At 38.2% G+C, this 14,843-nt stretch overlaps 1 protein-coding gene across 5 annotated transcripts in view; it reads right to left on the bottom strand.

Annotated features, from left to right (window-relative positions):
• LOC126203990 (2-oxoglutarate dehydrogenase complex component E1-like) overlaps positions 1–14,843 on the bottom strand; it is a 129,942-nt gene that overhangs the window by 90,563 nt on the left and 24,536 nt on the right. For 2 of the 5 annotated variants that reach the window (XM_049938420.1, XM_049938423.1), the window contains exons 4-6: positions 12,332–12,434; positions 3,543–3,605; positions 2,663–2,918 (exon numbers count right to left, since the gene is read on the bottom strand). In XM_049938420.1, the coding sequence (XP_049794377.1) occupies positions 2,663–2,918; positions 3,543–3,605; positions 12,332–12,434 (422 nt within the window). The remainder of the gene's footprint in view (positions 1–2,662; positions 2,919–3,542; positions 3,606–12,331; positions 12,435–14,843) is intronic. The other 3 variants (XM_049938422.1, XM_049938424.1, XM_049938421.1) reach the window with 2 other exon arrangements.

Genomic DNA, 14,843 nt, shown 5'->3' on the forward strand with positions numbered 1-14,843 from the left:
AGGACGAAATAATGACAATATTATGAAAAGGATAGACTGGTACTCAGCATATTGCGGAGAGGTTGAGGCCTAGACAGGCACAACAAAAAGACTACTTAGCACGTTAACTTTCAACCAAAAGACCTTCCTCCAAACACACACACACACACACACACACACACACACACACACACACACACACACACACACACACACAATTCACATTCACATAAATGCAGCTCACAGAATACATTACCACTATCTCTGGCTGCCAAAACCTAATGTGTTAGTCTTTTTGTTGTGCCTGTCTACAACTCAACATCTCTGCTCTAGGCCAAGAAGCAATCTATCCATTTCATAGTACTATGAAAAAGAATGAATTGTTACTCATTGTATGTTGAATAGCAGACAGACAACGGGGGGGGGGGGGGGGGGGGAGGACCTGTTATACATCGAGGTTTCAGCCAGTGTTCTTCAGAAGGGCAATGCACGCACGCACAAAAGCAAGCACACTCACACATACAAAACCGCTATCCCCAGCCAGAATGCATTCTGTTAACAGTCTTTTCGTTGTGCCTTTCTGTACCCGAATGTGTCATCTTTAAGTTGAGTAACAATCTATCATTCTCATACTATTGTTTTAGTGTACCGAGTGAATGAAAACTGACATAGAAGTTATGACCAACACACATCTCACCTGCTCCACTGTCCTCAAGATTGCATATACCTCAATGTCATGAACTGTGAATTCTCTTGGGATGGACACTGTCTAAAGAAACAAGCTAAGTTTGTCCAATTGCTTAGGAACATTAGAGGAAATTAGTAAGTTACTGTGGTTCTGGTACAAGATATTGTGAACAAGCTGAATCAAAGTGGTTACATGTTGGTTGAAATGCTGCCCCTTTGAAAGCATCTTCAGTTTCTTCAGCACTGTGCTACCTAGATTGGACAGAAATCTCAGGGTATCATTCACCTTGTTCACAAATACAGTCTTCCTAACAGTGCATACTATGATTTCATCAGCAATAAGAAAGGTGGTAGCACCCATTCCACTCCAAGAAATTTTCCTGCTGAAACCTTACTGCAATTCAATATTTCCCCCAAAGCCCCATTATGGAACTAAGAATATTATGCTCCCAGTGGCACCACAAGCTTTCTCCAGACTGAGGGGGGGGGGGGGGGACTCCTCTAGATGATGCCTACATATGGAAGCTTGCTCCATAGCTGGTTACAGCAGGATCAGGTGATGAAAGGTGTAATGAACAACTAACATCTCCAAATATGAGAAAGTGTGAGTAAGTATCTTGAGACCACCTGAAGTATTTCAGTCTATCAGCAATTACTGAAAGTAGTGATACTGATTATGAAGCTGCACCTATTCTCACAACATGAAATGTGGCAGCAGTACAACTCAGGTTGTGGAAAAGTCAAAGGTTACACTGCAAACTAGTAGTGGGAAAGGCAAAGGTCACACTAAAAACTATGAAAGGAAGAAAAGAAACTGACTTTAACGATATAAAGCATGTATATCACGGTAATCACTACTCACCAAATACAAGCAGCATAGAGCGTCCCTTAGAGCGAGAGAGAACACCATATTGCGACTTTTGTTGAATCAAACATCAACAATCGTGCTACGTGTCGTCCTGGAGTGTAGTTAATATCAGCTTATGGCTTACAGATAACTACTGTTGCTCAACTACCACAAAATAAAGTGCATACAGTTACTGACAATGGAATCCCAGAAAAATGAAATATTATATGAAACGATGATCAAACAATAAATGGAGTCAAACTTTGTAGATTATTAGAACTCACTGACATTTTTCTTTGTAGCAGAAGGTGACTTATCTTTATTGAAGGAATAATCCCCACTGTCACAAACTGAAATGTGAATGATGTTTCAAAACTCTGCTGTAATGACCAACAACTAGGTCACATTTTGTCAGCTCTACGCATTCACAACAAATATTCTTAGCCCAACAAGAGCAGTCAGCATGATCTGTGATGTTAGTTCACAAACCTCAATTGTATGCTATTGTTCACACATCTCAAAACACTACCTCTTCATTGACACCAATGAATTTGTGGTTACAGGAAATACAACATTCACTCAGTGAATGGGAGGCAGGAAAACAATTGGCACTTGGATGAAGAAAAAAACTAAAGACATATGATTGTAGTAGCAAGTAGTAAGCAAGAGCCTATCCCTCAGTCGTGTTTCCAGTAAACAATTTACTGCATTAGCAGAACCAGAGAAGAAAATATGGATGAAACAAGAACATACTAAGGGCAATGAAAGGGTTAAATGATATAAGACATGTTAATGTAGTCTTTCCCCCTGGCAGCATTTATCAATAGGAGTAGAGGGAAATAGGGGGAGGAATGAGTATGAGGATGCAAGTAATAGAAGAACAAGACTACTTCCACATCATGTAGTGTGTAAAATTTAACTAACACCTCATATGCACTAACACACACAAACTCTAGTCTCTTTCCTGCTGTTCTTCCTGCTGTCCTATCTTTTATGCTCTTCCTGTGTGTTTACTATTTGACGGTATTCCCTTTCTTTAGTTTTGAGTGACCTTTTGATTGCTCAGCATTTAATTTTTAATATGTGAATGGTAGTCCCACATAGAAAACTTTATTTTATCAATAATTATAGAAAGAGTTATCCACTAACCCAGTTGCTCGAGTGAGTCTTGCAAGAATAAGCCTCTTTTCATCATTCGTTATTTCCATCACACCAGGGCTTTCCAGTTTTTGGCGTATCCAGTTGCACTGTTCCAGGGAATTTATGAACATGAATTCTACACCAATGTGACGGCAGTAGGCATTTTCAAGTCTTCTCAGGATCTCTCGTAAAGAAAGAGCTTTCTCTTTACCACCAATGAACGTAGTTGAGGGCAGCTTGAAAACACGGTCCATGTCGGTCTCCTCTGTATGAAAGCAGGTCGTTTGAAGATTAGTTTTACAAACCAAACACTCAAAATATCAATCTTATAACTATAACTAATAAATTTATATATCCACAGTGGTCATTATCACAAAGCTAACACTCTTACTTTCACCCTCAACTACATGGATCTTGCCATCCATAACAGCTGTAAAAAAAAAAACAGACAAGAGGTGACACCTTTGCCGGAAACATCAATTTCTCATATTCAATGGTTAAAAATTACATCCCTATATAAAAGGTTGCTTTTGTGCACTAAACAGAGCATTTTGAAGCAGAATTGTAGCATTCCCAACAACAAGATGAAGTTTGAAACCTAAAAGGTAATATCAATCATACATTACCATAACCCAAAACATGCAGGTTACAAACAAGCTTCATGCATAATTAAGTTGTGGCACTAAATTTGCAGAATGTTAAAAGCAATTGCACATCAAGTGGTACTACCAGAACACAATTATTATGCTGTGCAAATGTGTGTTTAAATTAATTATTTATGGAGAAAGTTAGCAAAGTTTAGACGTTTATTAATATGAAATGTGATTCATTCACTGCAGGAAGGCAATGGTGTATGAAGGAATAACTCTGAATTGGCCCTGGTACGTACTTTCCATCATCGAAGCCACTTTCCGCTGCAGATCTTGAGAATAAGTGGTGCTTGCTCGCTTGCCTAAACAACACATTACAACATCAACATTCCACAATCAAATCAGCAAACAACAGGACTGCTGGAAGCAACTGGTAATGGAAGTCAAGATATTTGCACATTCGTAGTTTAAACAGTGTGAGTAAATTTTATCCCATGCTTCCCCAAAACCAGGGGGATAATCCGAAGAAAGAGATTAAAATTTGAATAGTTATATGGTTAACATAGTCTTTAGCTGCATTTTTATGTATTAGCAGTCAGTAGCCTGTGACCAAAAGCAACTCTGCCAGGCACTTAAGTGTGAATTGCAGAGTAGTCATATAGATGTAGAAAGCAAATTATGACTATTTTCATCAGACACCAATTGCTTTCAACAGTTGACAAATTAGTAAGAGCTAAGCACTGTAGGCAGACAGAAAAGAAACTGCTGTTACAACTAGCATCACAAAAACATGAAAGAGAAAATGTTGCATTTACTAGTGTGCAACACTAGAGTAATTAATATGTATCATGCAAAGCTATGTAAACTGCTAAAGATACTATGAAAGCCTTTACTTTAAATATGTACAAATTAATATAACGAACAAAAAATTGCTGTAGGACCACTAACTATTCACAGATTATATTACATGTGTGTTATCTAAACATGGTTCACACTATATTACACACGTGTATCTAAACATTGTTCACACTACATTACACACGTGTATCTATGTGGTCCATGTAACATTACAGGTGTTTATCTGAATCAGGATACGAGCCACTACTTGCCTTACAACTACATCAACACAGGCAATAACACATTGAAAATTAAAATGTTTGCACAGTCCGGGTGGTCCCATGAGCTTGCATCAAATAAAGTGACAACATAAATTCTCACTTTGTTAATAATCTCTTGAGTACAGTGTCAATGCAGTAATACTCATTATGTAACCAACAGACTCATGACAGAATGAGATTTTCACTCTGCAGCGGAGTGTGCGCTGATATGAAACTTCCTGGCAGATTAAAATTGTGTGCCCGACCGAGACTCGAACTCGGGACCTTTGCCTTTCGCCCGCGAAAGGCAAAGGTCCCGAGTTCGAGTCTCGGTCGGGCACACAGTTTTAATCTGCCAGGAAGTTTCAGACTCATGACAGCCATCATTCTTTCTTACAAAGAGGCCACCTACATGACGAATGGTGTGTAGAATCTCCTATCACTACTGTTACAGTTTTTAATATTTTGTGAGGGCTTTCCACTAAGTTCTGATGCAATGAAGACTGGATTTGCTTTGATTACTACTTAAACTTGTGAACAATTGTTGCCAGGTGTTTGGGTGACTGATTTCTCACCCCGACAGTGCAAAAGCCCACCCCAATAATGTGTGATGTCGTTTCAAGCTCACCAAACCAGCAAATTGATATTTTCTTCAAATCTGTAAGAACACGGATTGTATAAAATGTTTTCAGAAAAATCCTTGTGTAATTTTGCCATTAATCAACTACTGGTTTGGATCACAAAACAAGAAAAACAACACAGATGCATCACAAGACCACCCACCAAACTTAATTTCTGCCACATCGCCAGAACTCTCTACATCGCCAGAACTCTCTGCTGCACTTTGTTTGTCATCATAGCAACTGCTCAGCAACATCAAGTCTTGTCATCTTTCACCTTGCAACTTTCTTTATGGACTTTTTATTTTCCTTCCTAACAGTGCTGTTAAGTCTACTTTTCTCCTTCATAATTAATTTGCCAAAACAATACTTACATAAAACCTGTTTGTCAACACAAAGAAATCTCCTCACTACATTTGATTATTTCTGTAATGGTGTGCCTATACTTCATCACTGCCACAACAAACACTAAAAAATATTTCAGTTCCTTCTCACACTGTATCAGAAGTCTCCAACAGGTATCTGTTCCACAGTAATGTTGCTCCCAGGGTAGTATCCCTGGTGGACACTAAAAATTCATCCAAATTCTACCTCGGCAGCTCCCAGAAGCCAAACTGCCGGTGTTAATAACCAGTAGACTGCCAGCTGTGGAAATGCTGAGTGGCTTGTAGCAAACACGGGAACAACCGAGTGCCAAAATCTGCTAGCGAAACATAATGATATCGTGGAAGCTGAGAGATACCATCATACTAGTGAAAAAGCAGAGTTTCTTACGGATGGCTAGGTACAATGCAACTTTAAATATACAGGTGCTGAGCTAGCAAAAAAGAGCGTCTGAAAGGTGAAGTTCCGAAAGTCTGAAGTCACTAGGAGAACTGACAGTGAAGTAAGACCGGGACACACGTCGTAGCCATTCCCTCCATTGCAGAGCGCATGGGTCGCACTAACATAATGACACCACCCTTATTAATAAATACCTGACTGATGAGTGCCGACTGCCCAGTGAGTAGTCTCGGCCCTTGTGTCAGCTGCAGCTATCCAATAAGATGGGAGGCTATGGAGCTCAACCTTCGGCACACCTAGCTGTCTTTGATTGTCTATGGAACCACAGTTCTGGCTGGAAGGACACCACTGCTGCCAGCTGCACTGACAACTTCCGAGGCCACACTGACCAGGTGCAGAGGCTGCTATCATCCTGCAGATATGCTGGAGGCTTTACCTACAAAGCCTGGACACTGTCCATCATCTGCTTCAAGTGAGTGGGCATCGCTCCTGCTCCTCCCATTCTTGTGGCAGACAGCAATGCTGCTGGCTTCTGTTTCGATACACAGAGCTGGTGATTCTGCAGTTGACAGCCACTTGTGACGTAGCAGCCACCATACAATTTTTCGTTGTGTTGGTGATACTGTGGGATGAGAGCATGCCTGCCTTCTGCACCTGAAGAGGCTACTCAACTGGCCTAGTTGTGTGTGGCACTTTATTGTTAATGATGTTTTCTTGGTGATCATTAGCATAAGTAGGACCTCAACACCACATCCTGCCCAGCTCTCTCCTGACAACTGTAGGAGTCAGGATCTGGTACAGTAAAGTAACCCCTACAGTAAAGTAAAAGTTTCTAATTAATCGGAAATTTTCCTGCATAAATCAGAAGCAACAGACTGACAATGGTCAGAAATATTTCAGTGAGACTTTTGAATAAGAAGATTCATTTCACACTGATTTTATCAATTTTTTTTTTTACCTCCCTCCCACCGATAAGGTTAGGAGTATGTGTAGTGAAAGACTGAATACTGATGCAAATTGAAAATATGATCACATTTATTTCCTGGGATATGCTTGGGCTAGTACTTCACTGTGTATGTGTTTACCTGCACCCAGTTGGTGCAATGCATATTTCATGTATTCTTTTTGTGTGTTTGACAAGCCAACACGATGATGTTTCCTGCAAGTGGAAAGTGGTATCATAGTGGTTGACAATAAGAATTTTCCAAAGATCTGATGATGACAGCAATATTATGCTGAAACCGGTCATTGTGAAATAAAATAAAAATACCATGCGATCTTGGCTGTAGAAGATTTTCCTATTCGTATTAATAACAACTAGGTAATAAAACGAGAGTCTTAACATTTCCCACATTATACCATTGTGTGAAAATCAGATAAATTTGCGAAACATTCAAGAATGCAAAATCAGGAATTAAATTCCTAACCAACAACCCTCTACAAAAGCTAATTCGATTTAATGAAAGAGAACCTTTCAATAAATCAATATGTAAAATAGACCTATAGTGGATTAGTATGTCAAGTGCAGAAACAGAAAATGTATTCTCCAAGCCCCCCTCCACTCCCCTCCCTTTCTTCCTCTTCATCTTCACCTTCACCTTTCTCTTGTGTCCCCCCCCCCCCCCCCCCCCCGTAGTTTCCACGACCCATTCTCTCTTTTTGTACTCTCTGTGCACTTTTTGTCTTGTTGGGCAGCTGCAGAGTCATCTGCCTGTTTCCTACTAACCCTCATTGTCAGCTCAGTCAACTGCTTTCAATAATCTAATATCAATAATTACACTTGCTGTGGTCACAGGAGTGTGCGTTTGGGTGTTTATATGTGAATGTGTGTACTTTTGCTAGAAAAAAGAGCTATTGCTCAAAGCTAGTGTGAATACTGTTTTCTGTTAAATCTTTCTGCACTCCACACATCAATCCACTATAGGTGAGTGGCTGCCTCTCCCTAATTTTGAGTATTGCTCAACCCAGGAATTTCAATTTTGTTATTCTAACAATAAATCAAGAGTCAACAACATCCATTGTGGTACATGCTTCAATGAATATATTAGACAGATAAGATATATCTTAAATATAAGGCTCGAAAAATGTTACACATTGGCTCACGTAACATTTTAAACATTAGTAGTACCTCCATATTCAGCATTCATCTTAGGAGAGTAAACGTAGAGCAGGCAATATAGAGGTGTCCTCCCACATCTTGTGCATGGTACAGAAGGGCAGAACCATATGGGGAGGAAATGGAAGTATATGATCATCTTAAGACTTGTCCAGAAAAATATGTTAAATGAACGAACAGATACTTATAAGATTTCTGGATAACTTCAGTTTGGTCTTCCAAACTACGGGAAATGGTAGATGAATGCTCCATGTGACCACCTACAGCACCGTACCTCCTGACTGTGTATCTCAATATCTCTGTAATATACTACATGTCAATTTATATATCATTCAAATAACTATGTAATAGCAAAGGCTTTGTAGACACACCATAGTATTATATGTCTCTGCATGACTAAGTAGTGTTTTAACTCTTTTTCAAATGTATGGACCAACGCTTTTTACCACAGATAACAAAGTGTTGTATCCCTCATTTTCCCAAAACTTTTAGCTCCTTGCAAGAGAATATTTGTTTATGATGCCAAAGGCTTATGTATCATGATGCCTGTGTGCGCCTTCAGTATGGTCTTTGGCATTGTTCTAAATATGTTGAAGCTGTCTGCCATCTGTTTCCCACCAGTATGATATGAGATGTGTGGGCATCAAAAGGTCAGTTCCTCAAGAGTATTTTTAACTGTATACGCTGGTAAACTTACAAAAGACTGATTTATTTGTCTGTCAGTTTGACAACAGGAGGACACGTTCTTTTAACATGTCATATTTTGCTCTTTTATACAGGCAGTTTGTACAACAAATATCAACAAGAGATATGTAAACTCACATCTACTGTTCTTTATTTCTGTTTATCTTGTTGGCAGCTGCTGTATTTCAGCATTTAAGTAGTTTTTTTCCAATTGTCAGTTCTGATTATTTCATTTACACAATACGTAGTAACTATATCCGATTCCTGAGAAATGTTGAGCTTTAATCTTCATTAGTTATTTGTTGCAGCTGAACTACTTGCTAATAGCATGAAGCTGAAACTGCAATTGTGGGATTTGCCATAAACACATGCAGCCATGGGTGGTGAAAAGATAGTCATTCAAAACATATTTCTCAAATATTTATATCCCTTTCTCCAAATATCAGATGTATATGTAGATCAGGAAGTCTTGCAGCTTTCATGGAAAGCAGCCTTATGATGAACTGTACAGCAGAATCTCTGGTTCATTCACTGTACACTGTCCAAATAGAAGCATCAGACTACAAACCCAAAATCAGAGAATTAAATCCTGTCCCCATAATTGTTTTTCTCTCTTCTGGCACTTAAGGGGGGTAGGATGTCAAGTGGCCCGACTTGGAGCAAGACAGGCACCACAGGACATTTTAATTCCCACTGTCTATACTTTTACAAATAAATTCGTAAAACTTTGTCAGCATGACCAGCAGGGATTCAGGATTCACACTCATAGTAGTGGAAGTTCAAAAAAATAACAAAATTTTTTTTTACATGTGAAAGTTCATCATTTTTTTTCATTCACTACTGGCTGCATTTGTTGCTATAGGTACACTTTTCTTTGTAAGCAAGGGAGATTCTTGGATGAATTTTGCACAGCACACAAACCATACTTACAGGTATATGAAACTCTAGAATTTATTTAATTTATGAAAAAATGAATGAACTGTTGCATTTTAAACTTCATGTTTAGAAAAAAAACTCAACTCTTATAGTTAATTACCTCAATTTTTACCACAGTTTTTAATAGATTTGGAAAATTCTAGAGTTTCATACACCTGTAAGTATGGTTTGTATGCTGCGCAAAATTCATCGAACAATCTCTCTTACTTATGAAGAAAAGTGTACCTATAGCAACAAATGCAGCCAACAGTAAGTGAAAAAATGCTGAAATTTCACAAGCAAAAAAAAAAAAAAAAAAATTATTCTGATATGTGTTTGAACTTCCACTGTTATGAGTGTGAATCCTGAATCCTTCCTGGTCATGCTGACAAAGTTTTACGAATTTATTTGTAAAAGTATAAACAGTGGGAATTAAAATGTCCTGTGGTGCCTGTCTTGCTCCAAGTTGGGCCGCTTGACGTCCTACCCCCCTTAATGAGACATATACGTAGCAATATTAAGAGCACATAAATAATGTGAGATTATGACATGGTTCAGATTGCATACTACACTATGCCTCGTAAATGGCTGTTTCAGCTGTTAATGTTATATAAAGGTACACAAATCCCTAATCATTATCAGTACTGACAACTCACACTTCACTTTCTGTTAGCATTAGCACCAGTTATGAGTGACGACCTCTTATGTCTGTCAAAGCCTGTTCATGGGTGGCACATATGCAAATCTTTTGGTTTTGTTTCTGCAGGGTAATTCAAACTGAATATAGTGATTACAAAATGGCTACACCTATTAATGCATAGCAATACCTCAATAGGCATTACAGAGAATCTAAAACAAAGTTAAAAATTTTGATTGTTGTACAAGAGCAGTGAACCTAAAGCCAGTGCTTATATGGTTGAGTATTTTTCTTCACTGAGCTGTTTGTTTTGACATATATGTATTTGGACATCCTTCAGCAATGCCTGATGCCCCAGCCTGATATGAATTCCACCTTTCTGCAAGATCCAGCACCCCAACACTGTGGTAAGGAAGATCGCACATGATATTGGTTGTATTGGGTATGACAACAGAGTTCTGCTCCTGGCCACCTTGATCTTCAGACCTAACACCATGGATTTATATTTAAGAGATTATGTGAAAAATCTTATGTATGTGCCTGAAAACAATTCCGGAAATCAAAATGTATATTTCTAATTTGTTCACATTGATGACTCCACACATGGTTCAGAATATCTGGTGAGAAATGGGTTATTGTTTTGGTGATGTCTGCATGACCAACTGGATCAAATACAACAAATATATCTTTTTAAATTTCTTTTACATTATCTGTAATTCTTATCATTGTATTTCTATGCAATAAATAGTTATAGCCATTTGTAATACAGGGTGTATATGCAGACAAGGAAAAAAAATTCCCGGGTTATACCCGGATATCTCGTTTAAAAAATATACTTTTTCCTGGGTGAAAATACACTTTTTCCGTGCTAAGCGACAGCAGGCAGAGCACGCCACTGTACTATCTCATATTTGATTCTTTATTATGGTATAATGCCATACATGGCAGAAGATGAAAATGTGCACTTGAAATTCAACAAACAGTTGGAACCAACCAATACTGTGGAATGAAACACTTCACTTCAAATAAATTAATTGCCTCAGCGGAAAGATTAATAAAGTCAAATTTCTTTAGCAAACTGACAAAAATAACTTCATTGTTCTGCAAGGCAATTAATGCTTGACTGCTAATAACTTGGAAATAAAATAAAATCAGAAAGCTGAAAGTAATAATATATTTTTGCCCTCCGTAGTTATGTGAATGTATTTTAATACACTTGATAGCTGCCGGCAACAGAAATCCGTTTTGTTTTCATTTGACATGGGAGCTGTAAACGAAGAGGAAACAGCGAAATCACTTAACGCAAACACGGGACATATGGAGACTGACCCTCTCCCCACTACAACTCTGCGCATGCACAAATCTGGCAGCTAGGGCGCGGGAGAAAAATTTTTCTCGTTAGCATCTGGCTGCTTGCTACTGCTGATGCAGTTAGCAGCCACACTTCAAGTAGCGGGAAGCGGGAGAAGGTACTGTTCATAAGCGAGTCGACCGTACATGCACATGAGCCCACTGGCAACTGGTCAAACAAACCTAATGCAAACAGTTGTGGTGTAATGCTCATAGAAAGCAGTTTATTGTTATGAAGTATTACCTAGTCTTCACCCTAAGGCTTTTGACACATTTTTACTGTTTGTAGACACTTGTGTGTGTGCACGGTGTTTTTTTTGTGTTGTTAATGGCGCATTTCCTTTGCCACTCAAGTGTTTCCTCCCCCCCTCTCATTTATATTCTATTGCTGTAGTATCATTCTCCATTAGCAGGATACAGTAACATTCTTTGCTAGAGAATCAATTCTTACCAGTCAAAATTACAAACATTTTACTCAATGCTAAAATAATGAAAAATTCCTGGGTTTTTTCTGGTTTTCTCCCAGATGAAAAAATCCCCGGATTTTTCCCCGGTTGTCCTAGGCCGTATACACCCTATAATATTGTTATATTCCTTTTTAATTGCCCTGTGCAATTCTTGGGTGTATATGTATGATTCCTGTTGGCTGACATGTAACAGCATTACTCCACAGATTACCTATTTTCTCATTGGGAACCATGCAAATTCATTCTTACCAAGTCACAAGCAATTTTACAGCCGGTTTCTTTTTTAAATACTCAATCTTTAACATAACACAAAATAACACACTTTTTATAAAATGTTAGAATTTGGAAACAAAATACTATAGAGAATATTTACTTTGCTGAAGCAACATCATGAACCATTTCGTGTTCAGGTATCTTACCAAAGCTGTAGTGGCTGTACAGCAATTCTGGAGGAGTTTTGTCATCCAGGTCTGCACTTGAGATTCCCAGGGGATCCAGCTTGGCGATGTGATGACCTCGAATCTGGCAACACAATTTGGATGGAAGCAAACCGCTGAAGATGTTACTGATCAAAAAATACTTAAAATGACCATCAACACATAATCCAAAAACTCTTACCAAGTTTTGAGAATGACCACATACTTCAGTCCTAATGTATCAAATTCAGCACCTAGGAGTAAACAATAAATAACCACAGTTATTTGAAAAAGGAAAAGAGTCTAGAAATCTTCAGAACAGTGTCAACCATAATGAATTAAAAACCCAAGGAGATGTTGAAGAGAACTGTAGAGGATATGTGTAGGTCTCGCAAAATTGCAAGTACACATGATGATGAGCCTCAATTTCGTCTGCAAGCTTCTGCGCAAAAACTATGTGCAATTGCTGAATACTGAAAATACTGAATAGATGTCTGCCCCCCGGTAGCTGAGTGGTCAGCACGACAGACTGTCAATCCAAAGGGCCCGGGTTCGATTCCCAGCTGGGTCGGAGATTTTCTCCGCTCAGGGACTGGGTGTTGTGTTGTCCTAATCATCATCATTTCATCCCCATCGACGTGCAAGTCGCCGAAGTGGTGTCAAATCGAAAGACTTGCACCAGGCGAACGGTCTACCCAACGGGAGGCCCTCGTCACACGACATTTCATTTCATTTCACTGAATAGATTTGGTGAATGTGTAATACTAAGATAATGGTATTTAATGCTTGGACCAGTACAGTACAACGCACAAAAGCACAAACTAATTAATCTGAATATCCCAGTGCATTCTACCTAAAAAAGAGGTAGTTTTTAGTTGATGGTAAATGTGGAGACTTGCCAGTCTCATACTGAACCTTTCCAATTAACCACAATAATTTTTAATCTGCTACTCTCGAAGGCCCTCTTACAGATTACTAAAACTGACATTTCTGTAAATAATTTTAACATCCAATGTTCTTCTGTATTACACCATATACAGGTGAAGTTTTAATAAAGAATGAAGGGTTACAGTTTTCCAATAGTATTTAATAACTTCAGATAGACCGTGGTACTCTCCCTCTCAGCCTCTTACATGAATATGAACACAAGCTTTCTGCAATACCCTTGGCAGAAAAACTACCGATCAAAAAATGGGGAGACTGCACCAAGTGAAAACAGAAGTAAAGTTTACTGATAACTTTTCTTAACATTTACACATCAGAAATGTATTGACACCACCAGTAAAGGTAAAATGCCTGAAACAAACAAGGCATATACATCAAGAAGTGTATCCAAGTGTAAAAATATATAATTTTACATCATCAGTATGGTTTATAGAGTTTGCCAATACAAATGTACAATGAACCAGTCACCCATAAGAAAAGCCTCCACCACAGCAACTGCAACATCTAGAGTTGCATGACAAATATTGTCTTAACCTAAGCCATACAATGAGCTTCTTACCATGTCATACAAGCTGTCTAATTCCTTTTTGGATGTGTAAAACTATAATTAGCACATGCACTAAATTATATTAAGTAGTATGCAAATTTTACCTAACTGCTAATCAAACACAAAAACTATGAAGCATCACTGCTTCACGTATCTTACCTGTGATAGTGAAGATAGTATCTTATTTACACAGAAAACCGTACCAAACACAAACACAAACATAGCCACCACCTCCAAAATCCATGGAAAGATAAGCAACTAAATACTGCATGTTTCAAACTTCATAAGTTGCTGGGGAAAAGCTATTTCAAAATAGCAGATTAGATACATCTTATCACTGACACACAAGAAAAGTGCACATGAAATTTACAAATATATCCACCGGCACATTTATTATCAGCAATTAGTAGGAATCAGTAATGCTTTCTGTCACTTCAAAATGGAACCAATATGATTTTCGGATGATTTGCCACTCTTACTCAAGTTTATTCTGTCATTCATAATAAATCAATCCCATTATGATAAAAGATTGTATTAAGCACAGAAACTCTGGCAAACTGTAAAAGCAATTTCAGAATGATGAACGCTAAGTGTCCACACAAAACTTATGGGATATAGGCCCATGGCTTAAGAAACACCTAGAACACAATGACACAGAAGTTTTCAGAGGAATTACATGACACATAGAGGCCTTTAGTGTTAAGATTACCTATGGAGTGAGCATTCAGATGCACAGAACAAGGTCTTTAATATCAACACACACTGCATACCAAGTCACAAGACCTTGTATTACTTACCAATGAAAAGTAGGTATTAATCTTTCCATAAATTTTGACTTTCAATTATAGCAGCAAAACTCATTCAACCCTGCTTTTATTAACAAATAAATGTGCAAAAACAGGACAAACATATATAATATTTAAGTTTCAGTCTTAATGCAAAACATAAATATTGTTCTCGTTTAACGTAGGCAACAAGTTTAGTATGCTATTCTCACTCCATAGATATCCTCACTCCATGGCT

This window comes from Schistocerca nitens, chromosome 9 (assembly GCF_023898315.1).
Source record: "Schistocerca nitens isolate TAMUIC-IGC-003100 chromosome 9, iqSchNite1.1, whole genome shotgun sequence".
Taxonomy (NCBI): Eukaryota; Metazoa; Arthropoda; class Insecta; order Orthoptera; family Acrididae; genus Schistocerca; species Schistocerca nitens.